Source organism: Acomys russatus, chromosome 25 (genome assembly GCF_903995435.1).
Source record: "Acomys russatus chromosome 25, mAcoRus1.1, whole genome shotgun sequence".
NCBI lineage: Eukaryota > Metazoa > Chordata > Mammalia > Rodentia > Muridae > Acomys > Acomys russatus.
The window spans coordinates 9272161-9291231 of record NC_067161.1 but is presented as its reverse complement, the minus strand read 5'-3'; the positions used below and the strand labels follow the sequence as shown (position 1 = coordinate 9291231).

The 19071-nt window shown below is 51.8% G+C and overlaps 1 protein-coding gene across 1 annotated transcript in view; it reads right to left on the bottom strand.

Moving 5' to 3' along the window:
• Ppl (periplakin) overlaps positions 1–19071 on the bottom strand; it is a 50573-nt gene that overhangs the window by 16476 nt on the left and 15026 nt on the right. The window contains exons 2-9 of the mRNA XM_051167235.1: positions 11394–11493; positions 5066–5220; positions 4343–4463; positions 3643–3762; positions 3515–3556; positions 1709–1870; positions 1520–1627; positions 1295–1390 (exon numbers count right to left, since the gene is read on the bottom strand). Coding sequence (XP_051023192.1) covers positions 1295–1390; positions 1520–1627; positions 1709–1870; positions 3515–3556; positions 3643–3762; positions 4343–4463; positions 5066–5220; positions 11394–11493 — 904 coding nt within the window. The remainder of the gene's footprint in view (positions 1–1294; positions 1391–1519; positions 1628–1708; positions 1871–3514; positions 3557–3642; positions 3763–4342; positions 4464–5065; positions 5221–11393; positions 11494–19071) is intronic.

The following is a 19071-nucleotide window of genomic DNA, read 5'->3' as shown; positions in this document are numbered from 1 at the left end:
CCCCTGGGCTGAACTGCTGCCTTGAGTAGGTAGGACCTTTGTGAAACCTCCTGTGGCTCAGAGACTCCAGCGAGAGTCATGGGGTGTCCCCTGAGTTCAAGTTTCATTCTGAAGGAGCCCAGATCAAACAGGAGTGGCGGCACTGTCATCACAGCCACTCCGGAGGCTGAGGCAGGAGGATTACAAGTTCAAGTTTGCCACTTAGTAAGATGGCCTCCAAAGAGAAGGTAAAAAGAAGGCTGAGGGTACAGTTCAGAGGCGGGGGCCCTTGCCTGGCATGTGTGAGGCTCTGCGTTCGGTCCTTAGTACTGAGGAAGTGTGAGGAAGACTCTGTGTTTTGACAATTACATACAGTTCTTACTGGAAACATATACTCCCATGAAAACACCCAGCGTCTGTGAACAGATGGGTATGTGGACAGGTGTCCACCTGGACAACAGGCAGCTGCTTGGCCATAAGAATAAAAAGTGAAGAAGCACTGCACTGTGCACCGTGCCAGGACAACACGCTCAGCGAGAAAAGCCAGGCAAGAGGCATGATCCTGTATCCCTTATGCTCGCTCTGGCGTACACCAATCTAACCCAGAGACAGGGAGTGGGTCAGAGGTCATCAGGCTGGGGTGCGTGCGTGCGTGCATGTGTGCATGCATGCCTCTGTGTGTGTGTGTGCACGCGCACATGCGTGCATGTGCATGTGTGTGCGTGTGTGCATGTGTATGTGCATGCACGTGTATGGTGTATGTGTGTGTGCGTGCATGCGTGTGTGTGTGTGTGTGTGTGTGTGTGTGTGTGTGAAAAACTCAATGTCTATTTGGCTGATGAGAAAGTTCAGAAGACAGAGGGTGGGGTTGTCCTGTTATTGTCCTGAGTTCAAGGACAGTCTGACCTGTATATTGAGAACCTGTCTCAAAAGGGGGCTAGGGAATGTTGGTTTTCTTGAAAGAGGATAAAGTAGCAAGGCTTATGTTTTGTATAACTCAGCAAAATTAAACCCAACAGGTAGAGCAGAGGCAGGAGGACCGGGAGTCACTCCCATCCTCTATTACACAGAGAGTGGCTAGCCTGGGCTACATGAGAGCCTACGTCAGAAAATCAAAACCTCGGGCTTGTGAGATCACTCGTTAGCCTGATGACCTGAGTTCAGTCCCCTGATCCCCCATGGTGGAGGGACAAGGGCCCACTCACGCAAAGTTGTCCCCTGGCCTCCACGCACATACGAGAGGCTCTGTGCGCACCCAAGAAACCCTCTCGCGTGCTGCGCCAGGGGGGGCGGGGGAGGGAGGGGTGTCGGGTACCTGGTGGTAGTCCTCCATGTACTTCAGGTGGCTCTCCTCACAGATGAGGAGGTTCAGGTACTCCTTCCACTCCGCGTGCACAGCCTCCATGTGTGCCTGCCGGGGGGAGGAGAGACCCATCACTGCAGCCCAGCTGCCTGGGAGGCCGCGAGAGAGACTGGTGGGAAGCCAGGCAGGGAGGGGCAGACAAATGTTGGTGTCTCGCTCTAACAGGGGCACACGTACCTCAATGGAGTTCCTCCCTGGGTGCTCGGCCGCCAGCAGCTGGTCGCCCTCGGTGTGCAGTTTGTTGATTCTTTCTTCTTTGGCCTCCAGGTTCCGGTTGATAAAATTCTGCCAGGGAGCAGACAGGGTCAGCGCCTGACTTGGCAGCCCTGTGCCCAACTCCAGAACCACACCTGGCCCCGTGCCCACCTCGTACTGGCGTCGGCGACTGGGGTAGTCGAGGTTGCGGTCACTCCAGTCATACTGCATGCGGCCCTTGGCCTGCTGGTCCAGCCAGTACAGCTCATTGGTGCAGCGCTGCATGTAGTCCTGCAGTGAGGTCAGATGCTGCTGCCGGGCCTGCGATTCTGCCTGTGGGATGAGAGCGAGTGAGGCCATGACAGCAACGGGCCCTGTCTTGGCTTCCCTGCCTACCTCTTATGGGACTCAGTCTGCTACTTCCCAGCCAGTGGTCGCTTTGGAAAAGCCACCTGACGCTCTGAAACATTCCCTCGCAGGTGTTTATTGAATGCAGCATGGCTTTAGGCACAGGCCATATCCCAGTGAACAAAGGAAAGAGACCTTTGTCTCCTTGAAGCTTCAGTTTGCCATATGTAAGGCCTCACCCACGGGGCACAGACTACACACAGCTGGCACTCAATGTGGCAGCCATATCTTCATATTTGCTTTTTATCGTCATTACATTTTTAAACATTTTTTTAAAATTACCTTTATTTTATGTGCATTGGTGTTTGGCCTGTATGTATGTCTATGTAAGAGTGTCAGATCTTGGAGTTACAGGCAGTTGTGAGCTACCATGTGGATGCTGGGATTTGAACCCGTGTCCTCTGGAAGAGCAGTCAGTGCCCTTAACCGCTGAGCCATCTCTCCAGACCCTATCATTATTGTTTGTTTGTTTGTTTTTGCTCTTTCTGGACAGGGTTTCTCTGTGTAGCCCTGGCTGTCCTGGACTCACTTTGTAGACCAGGCTGGCCTCGAACTCACAGCGATCCACCTGCCTCTGCCTCCTGAGTGCTGGGATTAAAGGCGTGCGCCACCACCGCTTGGCTCCTATCATTATTAATGTATGTATTCACTCGAGGTAGGCTCTTATATAGCTCAAGATGGCCTCAAACTTGTTGTCTGAGAAGGATGCTAAACTCCTGATCCTCTTGAGTTTTCTCTCGAGTGCTAGGATGACAGGTGTGCACCACCGTGCCTGGGTTTATTCGGTGCTAGGGCTTCATGCCTGCTGGGCAAACACTCTACAAAACAAACTACATCTCAGCCCCTTATGGTTATGTTCATAGGAGCATCCAGAGCCACTGAGGGCTAAGATGGGAGGTCTGCAATTTGTTCTGTAGAATAAGAAGAATGAGTGGGGGTGGGGGTGGCGCATGCCTTTAATCCCAGTTGGGAGGCAGAGGTAGGTGGATCGCTGTGTGTTCGAGGCCAGCCTGGTCTACAAAGCGAGTCCAGCACAGTCAAGGCTAACATAGAGAGAACCTGTTGCAAAAAAAAAAAAAAAAAAAAAAAAAGAAAGAAAAGAAAAAAAATTCATACATGCAGGTACTTGTGCACATGCATGCCTGGACCATGCTCCAGAAAGCACATGGTGTCTACTGGCACGCAGCAATGCGACATAAAGAATTGAGTAGGCCTTTAATCCCAGCACTTGGGAGGCAGAGGCAGGTGAATCACTGTGAGTTCCAGGTCAGCCTGGTTTACAAAGTGAGTCCAGGACAGCCAAGGCTAACACAGAGAAACCCTGTCTCAAAAATAAAAAAAATAAAAGAAAGAAAGAAAGAAAAGAATTGAGTAGGGCTTCGTGTAGCTCGGTTGGTAGAATGATCACCTGGACAGGCTGCATGAAACCCTGAGTTCCATCCCTAGCATCTCACAAACTGCTAAGGTGACACTGGAGCACACTGTCACTTTTAGAGGGGCATGGTGTCCCCAGCCCATAAGCCTCCCATCCTCTCCCCAACCCCTCTACCCCCGCCCCGGGCTTCTCACCAGCAACTTCTGATACTTGGCTTGGAGTTCACTGTTCTGTTCCTGTGGGCAAAACCAAGGGCTGAGGTTAGACCAAGTGTGCTCCCTCTCTGCCTCACCCCTCCAAGAAGACTCCACCACATACACACCTTGTCCTTGGCCAGGTGGGGCCCGATGGCTTTGACTTCATTGTGGAAAATGTTGTGTTGCTCCACCTGGCTGTCCACCAGAGGGAGGTCAGTTCCAAAGCCCTGACTGCTCAGCTTGTCCTGGCGGGTAGGTGAAGAGACACCAGGAAGATGTGGTGGGTTGGAAGCCGACCTGGCCTAACGCACAGGGGCCTGGGCTGTTGGCCCCAGTGCAGGAGTGCTTTTCCCCTCTGGAGTGGGTGGTGGCAGGTATGTATCTGTACCACCTTTGATGCTCCTGCTTTAGAAATGCCATCCATCCCTCGATCTCATAGTGACCTGTGGGCCCCTGGTCACTGTTTTCATTTTACAGGTAGACACGAGAAGGGAAGTCCCTTCCCCAGCATCACACCGCCAACGGTTGCTGAGATGGCACGTCGAAAAGACACCCAGCTGGGATGGCCGCAAGCTTTGCCTTGGGGGGTGGGGGGGGGGCGGGGCAAGCTTTTCCAATCTACCCACACAGCCCTGCTAGGACACCAGCAAAGTCCATATGAAGGGAAATGGCATAGCTGGTGGCAAATGAGGTCAGACTGTGTGACTCCAGGCTTGCTACTGTCTTCCTATGAGCCCCACTGCTCTCGGTTAGACTTCATAATGGTGTCCCCTACTTAGCAGGCGGAAATGCTGTGAGATGACCCTGTTCCAGGCCAGGCCATACCAGCTTTTCGTCCACCAATGCAGCCCAGTTGACCTTCGGGTCAGCCTCCTTCACTGCCAGGCTGTACATCTGCTTGTGTTTCCCCCGCAGGTTGGCCACACGCTCTTTCAGCTGGCGGATGCTGGGTGGGGATAAGGTACCATGTCAGTGGGACTCGCCTGAATGGTCACCATGTAGGCCTCCAGTGGGGCCTTGGGGCTCAGCATGGGCAGCAGACTAACTCTGAATCCTGTTGTTCCTCCTACCCATGTTCCCCAACTACCCTTCTCTGCTATTTTCTGAAGGGCTACTATGGAAGATTTCGGAAGAAATGGGCCAGACCACTGCTTCCTGGAGAACACGCCCAGCATGGGCACAGGCAGGGCTGTGTCACATAGGGACAAGCACAGGGCACATGGGACATGGAAAGACCCTCGACCCCATGAGGTGGGGTGCTGGTTCACCCGTGTTGAGCTGCAGTGTGGGCCATAAGCTCACTAGGCACAAGGGGCACGGAGCCATGAAGCAGTGGGCTCATTAAGTCCCAAAGCCTCAGTCCCCAACTATGGCCTTGTCATTAAGTATAACTTAATGCCTCTGGTGCACTTGCTTGGTGTCTACCTGCCCTGTGTCTACCCTGCAGGGGAGAAGGGTTCTGAGAGCTGGAGAGCCCCAGACTTGCTGCCTGGACTCCAGCCTAGCACAATCGGGGGAAGAAGGGAGACACACACAGAAGGGACTCACTCCTCAGCAATCATGTCCCCCTGGGGGTGCTTCATGTGTTTGGCGATGGCCGAATCTGCCTCTAGCACATACAGCAGCTTCTCTGAGTCAGACACATTCTGCAGGGTCGTGTCCCGGTGCTCAGGGAGCTGCCCCTCTTGCAGCCGGGCCAAGTCCTGAGAAGGAAAAGAAAGGATAACAGTAGAGGCTCAGAGTCTACAGCGAGGGACTCACAGGACCTGAGGGGCAGGGACAGCTGGGAGCTCCTCTGGCTTTGTCCAGACTGTCTCTCATCAAACAGGCGGGCCCTGAGAAACAAGGGTGAATGGTCCCACCAGTGCCTAGGTGTGGTGGCTCTGCCTGCCTGGTGTTCATAGCCCAAGCGGGGGACAGGTGCGGGGGGGGGGGACACCCTCAAGGCAAGCTGACTTCACAGGCACCCACTTTAGCTCCAGTGCTCAGGGAGGTCCCTCTGAGGTGCTGACGTAAGCTAGGATGAAGGACAGAAGGGCAGTGTGTTCTAGGCAAAGGGCATACAGCCTGTGCAAGGGCCTCGAGGACAGACAGAGCATGCCACGATGGAGGGGACCAGTAAGAGACTACTGGAGGCAGGAGTGGGAGGGAAACCAGAGCACAGTGAGGGCTGCCCACATGACTCCAGGGAAGGAGCCCATTGCATGGTTCCTTGCATGGTAGCTTGAGGCGTCCAGGAGCTGTGCAGCAGGCCATCAGTATTAGAGTGTGAGCTGGGAAAGCTGGTGGGGTATGCTGGCACCTAGGTGAGCTGGGCCATTCTGTGCTGGGCTGGCCTCAGTGGTGATAGCAGGAAGAGTGGCAGATACTTAAGAGTCGATAGGTTCCCCATGAGTCTAGAATCTGTGTAGAAAGAACAGCTAGTTGACAGGATGGGGGTTTCTGCCTTTTAAAAGGAATTATTTTATATTTATTATGTGTGTGCGTGCACAGGCACTTTGGGGTACCTACAGAGGCCAGGAGAAGGCATCAGATCCCCTGGAGCTAGATTTACTAGCAGTTGTAAACTGCCCAGGATGGGTGCTGGGAACCAAACTCTGGTCTTCTGAATGAGCAGCAAGTGCCATTAACCCCTGAGCCACCCCTCCAGCCCCAGGATGTTTCTAAGTACAGTCTGTCTACTCCAGCAGCCACAAAACCTGCCTGTGTTTTTAGCACCGGCATTCAGGGATTAACCCCTAAGGGTCTCGGAGTTCAGCACAGGAAGTGAGGGTGTCAGTGAGTGGGCTGAAGGCAGGACAGGCAACACTGGGGCACCCGCAGCAGCATGGCCACCTGGTGTCCCTGTCACCACCTGTCTTCAGAAGAGGAAAGTGGAGGCTGGGAAGCAGCTCATTGTGTAGGTGTTTGCCTGGCAGGTGCAAGGACCTGGATTCTGTCTGAGCAGCACAAAAACCAGGGAGAGAGGAAGTGGGCCGGAGTGCATCTCAGTGGTGGAAGTAATCCCATCAGGAAAATGAGATTAGAGAGAAACCTACACAGTTGACAGGGGTGACACAGTGACCAGGGGGTGACACAGTGACCAGAGGTGACACAGTGGCCAGGGATGACACAGTGACCAGGGGGGTGACACAATGACCAGGGGTGACACAGTGACCAGAGATGGCACAGTGACCAGAGGTGACACAGTGACCAGGGGGTGACACAGTGACCATAGGTGACACAGTGACCAGGGGTTGACACAGTGACCAGAGATGGCACAGTGACCAGGGGTGACAGAGTGACAAGAGGTGAAACAGTGACCAGGGGGGTAACACAGTGACCATAGGTGACACACTGACCAGGGGTGATACAGTGACCAGAGATGGCACAGTGACCAGGGGTGACACAGTGACCAGGGGGTGACACAGTGACCAGGGACGACACAGTGACCAGAGGTGACACAGTGACCAGGGGGTGACACAGTGACCAGAGGTGACACAGTGACCAAGGGTGTGGGATTCCATTAAGGTGAAAACTCCCTGACGGGCAGCCCCCAAGGGCAGGAAGTAGCAGAGCAGCTGCCTGACATGCGGCCAAGGGAGGGCATGAATAGAAATGGCAGAAAGAGCCCACTGACACTGATCTGTGAGAACATCACACTGCTCCAAGTGTGAGTGCGAGTGGCTGGCATACTCAGACCACAAGCACCTTTTAAGGTGTCAAGCAGGCACCACTTTTCGAAGAGGGAAGAAAGGGTGTGGCGGTGTACTGGGGAGGAGAATCAAATTCAAGGTCAGCCACCAGTGTACAGCAAGACCTTACTGCAAAAGACAAAGGGAGATGGGGCTGGAGAGATGGCTCAGTGGTCGAGACCGCTGGCTGCTCTCACAGAGATCCTGAGTTCTGTTCCCAGCAACCACGTGGCAGCTCACAACCATCTGTAACTCCAGTCCCAGGGGATCCAAAGCCCTCTTTTGGCCTCCACAGGTGCCAGGTATACATGTGATGCACAGACAATAGATTTAAGCCAAACACCCAGACACACACAACAAAAACAAATACATCTTTAAAAACAAAAACAAAACTAAGGACGGGAGCTGATACAGGATTGCCAAGGGTGAAACATCTGCCACCACTCCTGATGACATGGCATCCAGGCTTCCCAGTGCCAGGACCTGCATGGTACACAGAGAGCCAACTCCTACAGCTTGTCATGTGCTCCTCATACCTGTGCCATAGTGGGAGCACACCTGATAAACAAACAAACAAACAAAGGGAGGATGGAAAAGGAGCAAGAGCCAGACTCAGCTATGAGGTCAGTTCAAAGCCAGCCTGGACTTCTTCATGAGACTCTGCCTAAAAGAAGGAGGAGAACACAGCTGAGGGCGTGGAGGTGCAGCTCAGCGGTGCAGTGTGTGCTGAGCAGGCGAGCCCTTTGGTCCCATCCCGAGGACTGGAAAAGGAAAAATAAAACAGAAAAAGAAATGACGGAAGGAACAAAGGAGAAGGGTGCAGAGCCAGCAGTGTCAGGTATGGAAGGACTCTGCTCCCTGTGGACGAGGAGTGAGTATCCGGCCTTCCTGGCTCCGGTGGAGTCAGCCAGTCACTGGCTGACCCAAGGCCACCCTGGGCCCCACAGTGTCAAAGATTAATTTTTCAGAAGCCAAGCCTGTTAATCATTACTGAGTCCTACAGGCAAATCTTAGATGGGAACACATCTGGCTGAGAGGGGGGAACCTACTAGGGGGACCATTGGGTGGGTAACTGAGGGTTCAAGCCAGCCAAACTAATGGACAGTGAGAGGGGCTAGAGAGGGGGCAATAAAGGCTTTCTAGAAAATTCCTCACTAGGCATTCTATCTTGCCTAGGTGACTATCTACCAAAGCACAGATCCACAAGGGGGGGGGGCGTAAATTCATAAATGGGGTCACTTCTGGACTCTTTCTGTGAGTTACACCCTGATAAAACCGGTCCTTCAGACCAGAGGGACTGACAAGGGCTGACGCACAACAGGCACATTGTTAGGTGGGAGAGCAAGGTGGTCCAGAGTGGACACTGGACAGTGTTGGTGGAGAAGCTACGAAGGGACACTACTCCATCAGGCCTATCTGTAGCTTCAGGCATCTGCGCGCAGGACACTTCACTGGATATCTGTTCATAGGGCTATGCCCATCATGCAACACAGAGACAAAGCAGGGGAGCCGCTGGGCAGGGGCTAGGGAAGAGAGAGAAGGGGCAACTGCCTAAGGGTGAGGGGGGCTCCCTGGACATGGGAATGACTCCAACGTTGTCTTGTTGCCTTATAAGGGGTTAAATTTATGTGACTCAAGTAACTCTCACCAATTAAAAAAAAAAAAACAAAACGGAAAGTTCAGGAAAACATTTGGGCAAACAAGGTGGTGGTGGGGGAGAAAGGGATAAAAGGAGCAGGAGGGAGAGACAGAGAAAAGGACAAAAGAAGGAAATGATTTGGCCCAATAATCTTCAAAAAAGTGGCTGCTTTTTTTTTTTTTTTTTAACTTTGTTCTGTTGAAATTAAGCAGCTCTGTAGAAGGATCCAGAGGATCTTAGAAACCTACAAGAAGAACATCGTAACGGGTGGATCAGGGCCCAGGGGTGTCTGCTCAAACTGTTGCACTAACCAAGGACAATATAAGTAGGAAACATCGAACTCCTATTCTGATCTAGCCATTGGACAGGACATTCTCCACAGTTATGTGGAGAGCAGGGACTAACTCTGACATGAACTCTGGTGCCCCATATTTGACGACCTCCCCTTGGTGGGGAGGCCTGGTGGCACTCAAAGAAAGAATAGGCAGGCTACCAAGATAAGACTTGATAGCCTGTGACCATAAAGTGAGGGAGGAGATTCCCCCTCGGTCATGGACCTAGGGAAGGGGAATAGGGTAAGTGTGGGAGGGAGGGAGGAATGGGAGGATACAAGTGATGGGATAACAATTTAGTTGTAATCTGAATAAATTATATATGAAATTGAGCAGCTCAGAGCCTGGTGGTGGCAGCAGCACGTCTCTGGAGGCAGAGGCAGGTGAATCTGAGTTTGAGGCCAGCCTGGTCTACAGAGTGAGTTCCAGGACAGGCAGGGCTACACAGAGAAACCCTGTTTCAACAAATAAACAAAGAAGGAAAAAAAAAAGAAAGAAAGAAAGAAAGAAAAACAGAAACAAAAAAACAAAGAACAGCTCAGGGCTGGTGCGTTGCTCACTGGTGTGCCCAGTGTGCACACAGTACTGAGCTCTATCCCGGGCACTACATGTACATATGCACACATGCATGGGCAGACTGAGTCTTTCCTCAGGCAAACACAAAAGGAAGCCTGAACCTTCTCTCTCTCTCTCTCTCTCTCTCTCTCTCTCTCTCTCTCTCTCTCTCTCTCTCTCTCTCACACACACACACACACACACACACACACACACACACACACACACGCGCACAGACACACACAAGAGAAGGTTAAACATAGCACATTGAAGGCTCAGGGCTGGAAGACGCCTCTGAGGATGGATTCTATGGGATTTTAATTTCCCTTATCATACTGTTTATCTGTCCTAAAATTCTAATAATGAGCACGCACTATTCAGGTTGTGAGAGAAAAACAGACACATCCAACAAGACAATTTTCATTTAGGCAAGAAAACAAACAAAACACCATTGCAGGATGTCAGGAAAGAGGAGAGCAGGAAAAAAAAAAAATCACAGAGGCATGTTGGGAGGGACAAGTATTCTGAGCAGTGAGGGACATAGTCTGGGAATCCTGAGTCCCTGCAGGCCTGGGCCAGGCCTGACCCCCTGGCTTGCTGACCCCAGTGAACCTACTTGCCACCTGCCACCCCCACCCTGTCTTCTGAGTGCTCTGTGTTGTCTGTAGTCAGGCTCTGGGATCACAAACCCAGTCTGTCAGAGGAGACTGTGGAGGCAGGAGCAGCCACAACAGGCTAAACAACAGTGGGGCCCGGTGGACTATGACTTCCCCATCTTTGGTCCTCCCCCCTCCTCTGTCAGCGCTGGCTCTTAACCATCTGGTCACTAAGATGCCAGATGAAGCATAAGCTCCTGGCTACACCTGAATTTCAGATGACCAACAATCCACACTAGAATATAGGTGAGGCCCGAACGTACCAGGCATACCAGGTCCCGATGACACCCAGGGAAACTGTGCTCTGAAACTCAAATGCCATCTGGCTTTCTAGCTTACTTCTTAGCAGTCCCATTGCAGTTACCCTGGGGCCCTCTGCCACTGACTAAAATCCAGTTCTTTTAGCATCTCAGCCAGAAGGGGATCTGAGGGGATGGTGATATGTATTCCCCTGCAAAGGAGGCTGCGAGTCGGTGGAGGTGCCCTTTGTGTTGGTGGCATGGAGCTCCAGGCTGTACCTGCTGGGTTTCGGTTTCCTGGAACCTGCAACACCCTGACCAGGTGAGTGTTCCTACCCTCTGAGAGGGATTCATACAGTAGAGGGAACACTTAGTGAGTACAAATGCACATCCTACCCCAGGTTAGACCCCGAAAAGTTCTCCTCCACACCTGGAGGCTCCCAGGGGAAGCTCTGCCCACAAGGAAAGTGCACTCTGAGAAAGGCACTGCCCAGAAAAAGCTCCACCCAGGAGGTGCTTTTCTCCTCCTTGAGGACAGTAGAAGCAGGAACCCCACACTGTTACCCCCTCATTTTTCCTCCCAGCACAGGACTCAGCATCCCAGAAGTACTGGACTGGGTGGGCCCATAGCTACGGCAAGTACTTCAGGTCTCTGGTCCTCAGTCTCTAGATGCCAAGATCTGTGCTCCTTGGAGCAACCACAGAGACTTCTGGATGCGAGTGACCCTGGGGATGGTGTAACTGCGTGAAGAAGGTCCCAGTAGGGGAGCTGGGGACTCACGCTATGCATCTTGGCCTCGGTGTCCACAATGTTCCTCTCCACCTGGTCCGCATTCTTCTGCAGCTGCTCAATCAGCTCTGAGAGTTCTTTGCTGGAGATGCTGTGGATGGAAAAGAGTTGGGAAGCGGGACTCAGTGCAAGCCCCTGGCCTCCAACCTCCCAGGCTGGCCCCACCCTTGGCCCCAAGCCGGACCTGCCAACCCTGCCAGACATCCAGGAGCTAGGCTGTCCCCACAGGATGAAGCCACTAACACCCAAAAAGAGCCTGGGGCAAGGGTACCAGCCCTCACTTTGTCCATTGGATTTAAAGCTCCTGTTCTGCCCTGTTGTCAAAGCATGAGATGTTTGCTTATGTGTTTCCCCACTTGGGGTTGGGTTGGCCTCTCGGTGTTGGGCGGCTCCAACTCCTAACTCAAGCCATCCATGTTGGAACTGAGACAGATGAGGGGGACCAGGCTCTTTCTGGGTGCGAGTTGAAGCACTTAACTCTTAAAGCACCGCTGACGTCTGTAAAAATCACTATGAGTATTAATGATAGTCCTCTGGGTTCTTTTGTTTTGTTTCAGTTTGGATTTTGTTTTTTTGAGACAGGGTTTCTCTGTGTAGCCTTGACTGTCCTGGACTTGATTTGTAGACCAGGCTGGCCTTGAACTCAACAGTGATCCCACCTCCCTCTGCCTCCTGAGTGCTGGGATTAAAGGCGTGGGCCACTATCACCCGGCCTTTGGTGTCTTATTGCAAATGCTGCCAATATACATGGTCCAGTAAATTAGTAAAGACACTGAGGATGAACTCCCTCTTGATATCCTGGCTGCCTCACGCAAAAAGACTGTCAGTCAGACAGATAGCAGGGTTGCCCTTATGCCAGCTCTGTTTCCTACACTCCACGGATACCTTGAACAACCACAGCTGGTTGTCATGGCTCCTAAAGGCAGCTGGAGTCAGAACTGCTTGAAACAGTTTTTGCATTAGGCTTTTTGATATCACAAACCTTGGTGAATGCAAGATAACCCTGCAACTATTCCTACCCAAGCCAGAAGAGGAGCATTTCCCCTGACAGTCTATCAGAAGGACTGCTGTGATTGGTGCAAACAGAAGCCTTCATTTGCATGCAGGTGTGCTGTGACTGGTGCCAATGCCTTTTTTTTTTTTTTCCATCTATAAGCAAGTGTTACCTTATGGAGGAGTTGGCTGAAAGGTTCCCTTCTGTGCTTCCTTCCCTGAAATTGTCAGGTTGGGCATCATTGCAAAAGTGAGGAGCCCTGGACCCCAGCATACCTGACAGCAGAAGGGGTTAAGCCACAGAACAGTGTGGTCCACAGTGACAGCAGAAAAAATGGTAGCTGTGATGTGAGGCCACAGAGACCCGAGGCTGTCAGGGGGCCAGGGAATTCTGGGTTCCTACACCTGCCTAAGAATCACAGTGGCCCAGGCCTGCCTGAGTTGGAACACGGCACATCCTGGTGATACAGACTTGTCATCCCATCTACTTGGGAGGCTGAGGCAGGAGGATCACACACATTCAAAGCCTGACAGGGTCACACAGCGAGTTCAAGGCTGGCTTGAGCAACTTAGTGAGTCCCTGCCTCAAATTAAAAAGCAAAGGCTGCTGGGGGCTCAGACCAGAGGTAGAGTGCCTGCCCTAGCATTAACATGGCTTTACGTTATATCTCCATAATAGCTAAAGCCAAAAATGAAAAAGGAGCTATAGCACTTGCAGGGCTAAATTGTCCTGGTACCTGAGCCCTGCACCGGCACAAGGCTGGGGATTAGAGCTGGCTGCCTTGCTGCTGCTCCTACCTGTTATCACAGCTATCTACTGTCAGTCACCCAGGGGTAGCACCCAGAGCCAAGTTAACACTGAAGCCCCACCCTTGCACGGCTCCTCCCCCATCCCTGCACAATTTCAATGGAGCAGAAGGACCCAGCTGGCTGATAACAATATAACAGGTGCAGGCCACTGGACCAAGTTCAGAGTATGCTTGGAGACATATTTCACACCACATTAGTTCACCCATCGAAAATATACACACAGTGAGTTTTAGTCTGTTTAGATGTTCACAGTCATGGCCCCTATCTAACTGAAGACTGTGTCAGTCATCCCCTAAACTTCGCCCCCCACCCTGTTAGCAACTGCCTCCCACCTCTCTCTCCTCTCCCCTCCTTGCAACCACTACTCTACCTGTGTGCATTTTATGCTTGACATTTTATCTGTAGCCCTTCATGTGTGGCTTCTCGTAGTATCCTGGAGGCCCACCCCAGTCACAATCTTTGCGACAACTCTATTCCTTTCCCCAGCAGAATATCCCATTGTATAGATGGGTTTTGAAAAATGTGGATGAGTTTGGGGTCTTGGCCACAATGTCCAGTAAAGACAAAAAAAGGTAGGTCCTGGGTGCATCCTTTGGTCTGGGGGCAGGCGGGGATGGCAGTGGGGGGATGGGTGGGGGGTCGCTAGATCCTCAAAGTGATCCTCCCAGTTTAGGAGAGACTGAGGCTCCTGGACACTGCTGCAAACCCTGGAGTCCAGGTTGCCAGAACCTAGGGCACTGTATACTATCTCTGTTTGCTTTCTTGGGGGCCTTGAATACCCACCAGTGATTGAGGGCCAGCATGGCAGTTACTAATGAAGTGAGCAAAGCAGGGGGGCAGAAATGACAGTGGCAAAGGAAGCTATGAGTGCACCCGCCCACCTCCTCACCTTTGCCTAAGGACCTGCCCTGTGTCAGGGCAGTGGGCTGGAAGCTCACAGAGAACACAACCTGGGCTGCCTCTTCTACAGAAGCAACCACCAAAGCATCTTTTTTCCAAAGAGAGGCCCTGGAGCCCTCGTTCTGTAAGTCACTCAAGGAAGCCCTCTCCCACCTGGATGAAGTCACAAGCCTATAAGGCTCCGGGAAGCTCTGTAGTAGAGAATATTGATGTCTGAGGGATGAGCCAACAGAGATCAAATGGGGGTATTCATGCAAAAGCCAGGCCAGGGGGGATAAGCTGATTCCAGGGAGACTAAGTGAGGGGCCCGCCCTGCCCTCTGGTCCCTCAGCTAGGCAGACTGTAGGAGAATGAGTCCCCTGTCCCTCGCCCTCCTGCCAGTAACCAGCAGCCCAGTTGTAGCATCTGGAGATGGAGAAGCTTTCCTCAACGTTCTCCTGCCTGCACGAGCCACTGTTAGGACCCCATGGGAAAAGAGGAGCCTTCCAGCCTCCCGTCAGGGAATGTGTCTAGGTCCCCAGCCAGCCTCTCCACAGCTTGGTCACTCGTGGAACTCCATCACTGTGCCCCCCCAGAAGGGGACTCAGAGCTGTGGACAACCAAGAGGGGCCAGCTGGAGCTTGGACAGTTCCAGGCAGGAATTATGCTTTAATCCCATGAAGCCCCAGTTTCTCCACCTGTTGGCTGAGGATGAGCACAAAGGTATCCCGCTTATCTGGCACCGGCTGAGTGACAGCCAGGCGTCAACACCACCTCTGTGTCATCCTCACACCGAGACTTAGGGAGGCTTGTGTGGTCCATTGTGAATGAGACAAACAAGGCTCAGAGATGTCAAAACACTCTCCAGGAGTCACACAGCCTGTGAACAGAGAGCGCTGACTGCTACCCAGATGGATGGTGCTAAAGCCACATGACCCAACACAGGACAACAGCATGCGTCATGGTAACAACAGGCGCCAAGACTGACTTTCTGCATGACAGGTTCCTATTCCCTTCTGACTTTATCTTCTGAGAACCCTGTGATTAGCACCATGGACAACCAGATTATTATCCCAACTTTACAGATGTGGAAAATGAGGACTGGAAGGTTAGGAAACCTTCCCCAAGTCACATAGCAATTACACGACAGAGCCAGGATTCCGATCAAGGCGGTCCCCAGAGTCCACGCCCTTAGCATCTTCATTTGACCAGTTTGCAGGCCTTGTAAGACACAGTACATATTTAATAGATCGGTTTAAGATGCCATGTGCTCAAACTTGCCACATTTCACAATGGTTATAATAATAATAAAGAATGAAAAATAGTATTAACACTGACAAAGACATGAAGAAACCACCCTTCCTCATGGGCTGCTAGTGAGAATGTGAAATGGTGCAGAGATGTGGGGGGAAAGTTAATGCATAAACCAGGTGTGGTGCACATACTGCCAGCCTTTGGGAGGTAGGGCTAGAGCATCAGGATTTTAAGTCTACATAATGAATTTGGGGCCAGCCTGGGGTATCTGAGACCCTGTCTCCAAAGGGGAAGGGGGTGGGGGGAAGCTAGACTGGAGAGATGGCTCAGGAAGGATCTCAGTTCAGATCTCAGTAAAAGTTGGCATGGTACCCACACCTCTGTAACTCCAGCCCTGAGGAAGGTAGAGACAGGGGGAGGATTGCTGGCATTTACTGGCAGCTTAGGAGAGAGAGAGAGAGAGAGAGAGAGAGAGAGAGAGAGAGAGAGAGAGAGAGAGAGAGAGAGAGACAGACAGAGATGGACAGAGACAGAGCGAGACAGAGACATAGAGACACAGATAGAGATAGACATATACTCAGGTTCAGTAGAGGCAGCTCAATGAAACTAGGCAGAGAGTGATAGAGGATTCCAGGTGACCTTCTGTGGCCACCAGCACACACACACACCACAGAATAAAGTCGTGTGGTGGTAGCTCACACCTGTGATCCCAACACTCAGGCGGTTAGAGGCAGGAGGATCAGGAGTGCAAGGTCCTCCTCCATCATGTAGAAAATTGGAGACATGAAACCCTGTCTCATAACAAACAAGCGCACACCTTTAATCCTAGCACTCTGGAGGCAGAGGCAGGTGGATCTCTGAGTTTGAGGCCAGCCTGGTCTATAGAGTAAGTTTCAGGACAGCCAAGGCTACACAGAGAAACCTTGTCTTGAAAAACCAAAACCAACCAAACAAATAAGCAGGGTGTGGTGGTGCACGCCTTTAATCCCAACAATTGGAAGGCAGAGCCAAGTAGATTTCTGTGAGTTCAAAACTAGCCTGTTCTGCATAGCAAGTTCCAGAACAGCCAGGGTTACACAGTGAGACCTTATCTCAAAATGAAGAAATAAGTGAATAACCAACAACTGAATGAAGACTTGCCATTCAATCCAATGAGTCCTTGCTCTTGGGTCTAAGCCAAGAGAGGGTTACTGTATTTTTCAGACCATAAGTGTACTTTCTCCCCTGAAAGTGGGGTGGGAAATTAGGGTGCGACTTATGATCCGATTGCTGTTTTTCCTGTTTTTCTTGTTTTACTGCTCTAAAAACTGAGTGTGTCTTATGGTCCAAAAAAGTATGGTAATGTGGCTTCTGTCTGCTCAGTGTTATTCATAACAGATGAGAATTCGAAACAACTCAAATGTCTACCAACCAACCAGTAGATTAAGTAAAATGTGGCCCATCTGTTATGGCTCAGCCAAAGCCCGGGGTGGGGGTGGTCTCAGACACCTGCTGTAGCAAGGATGACCCTTACAAGCAGGACTCAGGGAAAGATGCCGGACATGAAGGACCAGAGAGTGCAGTGGGCATACTGACGTGAAATGTCAGAGTGGAGGAATTCTCCAGGAGTAGAGAGTTGATTGGATGAGGCTGGGACTAAACTAGCAGTGGGTTTAGGAGTGCTAAGGACAATGTGGGCAGGGGGTAAGTGGTGGGGAGTTGGGGTGATATAATGTTCTGGAATTCCTTGTGCCGTTGACTTTATCCCTCTGCAGACATACTAACCCTTGTGAGTTGCACGCGGTAAGTGAATGAATTGCAGAGTTGGTGCATTTTGTCTCATAAGATCTCTTTCTAGCAGGGCATGGTGGCGCACACCTTTAATCCCAGCACTCCGGAGGCAGCGGCAGGCGGATCGCTGTGAGTTCAAGGCCAGCCTGGTCTACAAAGTGAGTCTAGTACAGCCAAGGCTACACAGAGAAACCCTGTCTCGAAAAACTAACTAACTAACTAACTAACTAACTAACTAACTAACTAAAGAGGCTGGCCAGCTGGAATAGGTGGCACACATCAGTTCCCAGAAGCAAGTTTAAGGCCAGCCTGGATCAGAATTCCCTGGCTACATAAGGAATTCTACAGTGTGAGACTATGTTTTATGGGGGGTGGAGGGGGGAGAATCAACAACAGATCAATAATGACAAGGATCACTAGAGGGAGTGTGGGGTGTAGCTCAGTGCATGAGGTGCTGGGCTTTACCCCTGACTATAAATAAAGGTCTATTTACAGTGGTTATGAACATGAGGGAGAGGTGTGAGACAGGGTCTCTCTGTTGTTCAGGTTGTTCGGGCTCAAGGGATCCTTTCTCTTGAGGGCTGGCGCTGAGACATATGAATGCACCCACTTCTGCCAGAGGCCCCAGGCAGGGGTTAGGCACTGTCCAAATCTCTTCAAGCCACTCTTAGTGGTATGCTGAGTTTAGATTGTAAGCATGGCTGCTATTTATTTTCCCTGTAAATAAGCAAAGGTTGGTGGGATGGGGCAATGTGACTCCCTAATGACAGCTGTTTGACTCTGGCTTGCTGCCCTGGTTGCCCTGAGCAAAAATACTGTCAAACAGCCAGAGGAATTGCCCTCCTGCCAGCAGCAGCCAACTAGAACACTCTGTAGACACCTTTAGAAAAGCACTCATTGGTCAAAGCCCTGAAGGTTTGCGTGGCATCTTATGCTATCTCGAGCTTCAGTGAACCGGAGCTGGCCTGAAACCTGTCCACCCAGGTAGAGGGGAAGCCCCTTTTTTTTTTCTTTTGGTTTTTCAAGATGGGGTTTCTCTGTGTAGCCCTGGCTGTCCTGGGCTTGTTTTGTAGACCAGGCTGGCCTCAAACTCACAGAGATAAGCTGGGTATGGTGGCGCACGCCTTTAATCTCAGCACTTGGGAGGCAGAGGTGGGTAGATTGCTGTGAGTTCGAGCCCAGCCTGGTCTACAAGGCAAGTCCAGGACAGCCAAGGTTACACAGAGAAACCCTGTCTTGAGAAACCAAAAACCAGCCAGGTGTGGTGACGCACGCCTTTAATCCCAGCACTTGGGAGGCAGAGGCAGGCAGATTGCTATGAGTTTGAGGCCAGCGTGGTCTACAAAGTGAGTCTAGGACAGCCAAGGCTACACAGAGAAACCTTGTCTTGGAAAAAAAACCCACAGAGATTCGCCTGCCTCCGCCTCCTTGTGTGTGTCACTGCTTAAAGGGAAGCACTTTCTGATGGCCTAGCAGAAGGACTGCTGTGATTGGTGCAAACACCACCTTTATTTGCCTGAGAGAAGCTGGGATTGGTGCAAACACTCCTCCTCCAGCCATGTAAGCAGGCTCACTTAGGCATGCCTGACAGACCCCCCCCCCCCCCCCCCCCCGCCGCCCCCGTGCTGCCTCCTGCTCCTGTGGCCTTTCCCCTGTGGAGCTGAGAGGTGAGGCCATGCTGAGCAGCAAAAGCCAGAAGCCAAAGGAGCCCCCAGATAACTCTCAGAGGCAGAACCACCAGGGCAGTGGCCAGCAGTGGCAGTAGCCACGTGTGTACAGTGCCCATGGAGGCCAGGAGATGGCGTCGGATCCTCTGGACCTGGAGCTATAGACTGTTGTGAGCCTCCGCAATGTCCTGGGAATCCAAGCCAGGAGAACAGTCAGTGCTCTCAACTGCTGTGCCATCTCGCCAGGCCAGCATTATTTATCCTGCTTTACAGAAAAGTGGTGAGATTGAGCCTGG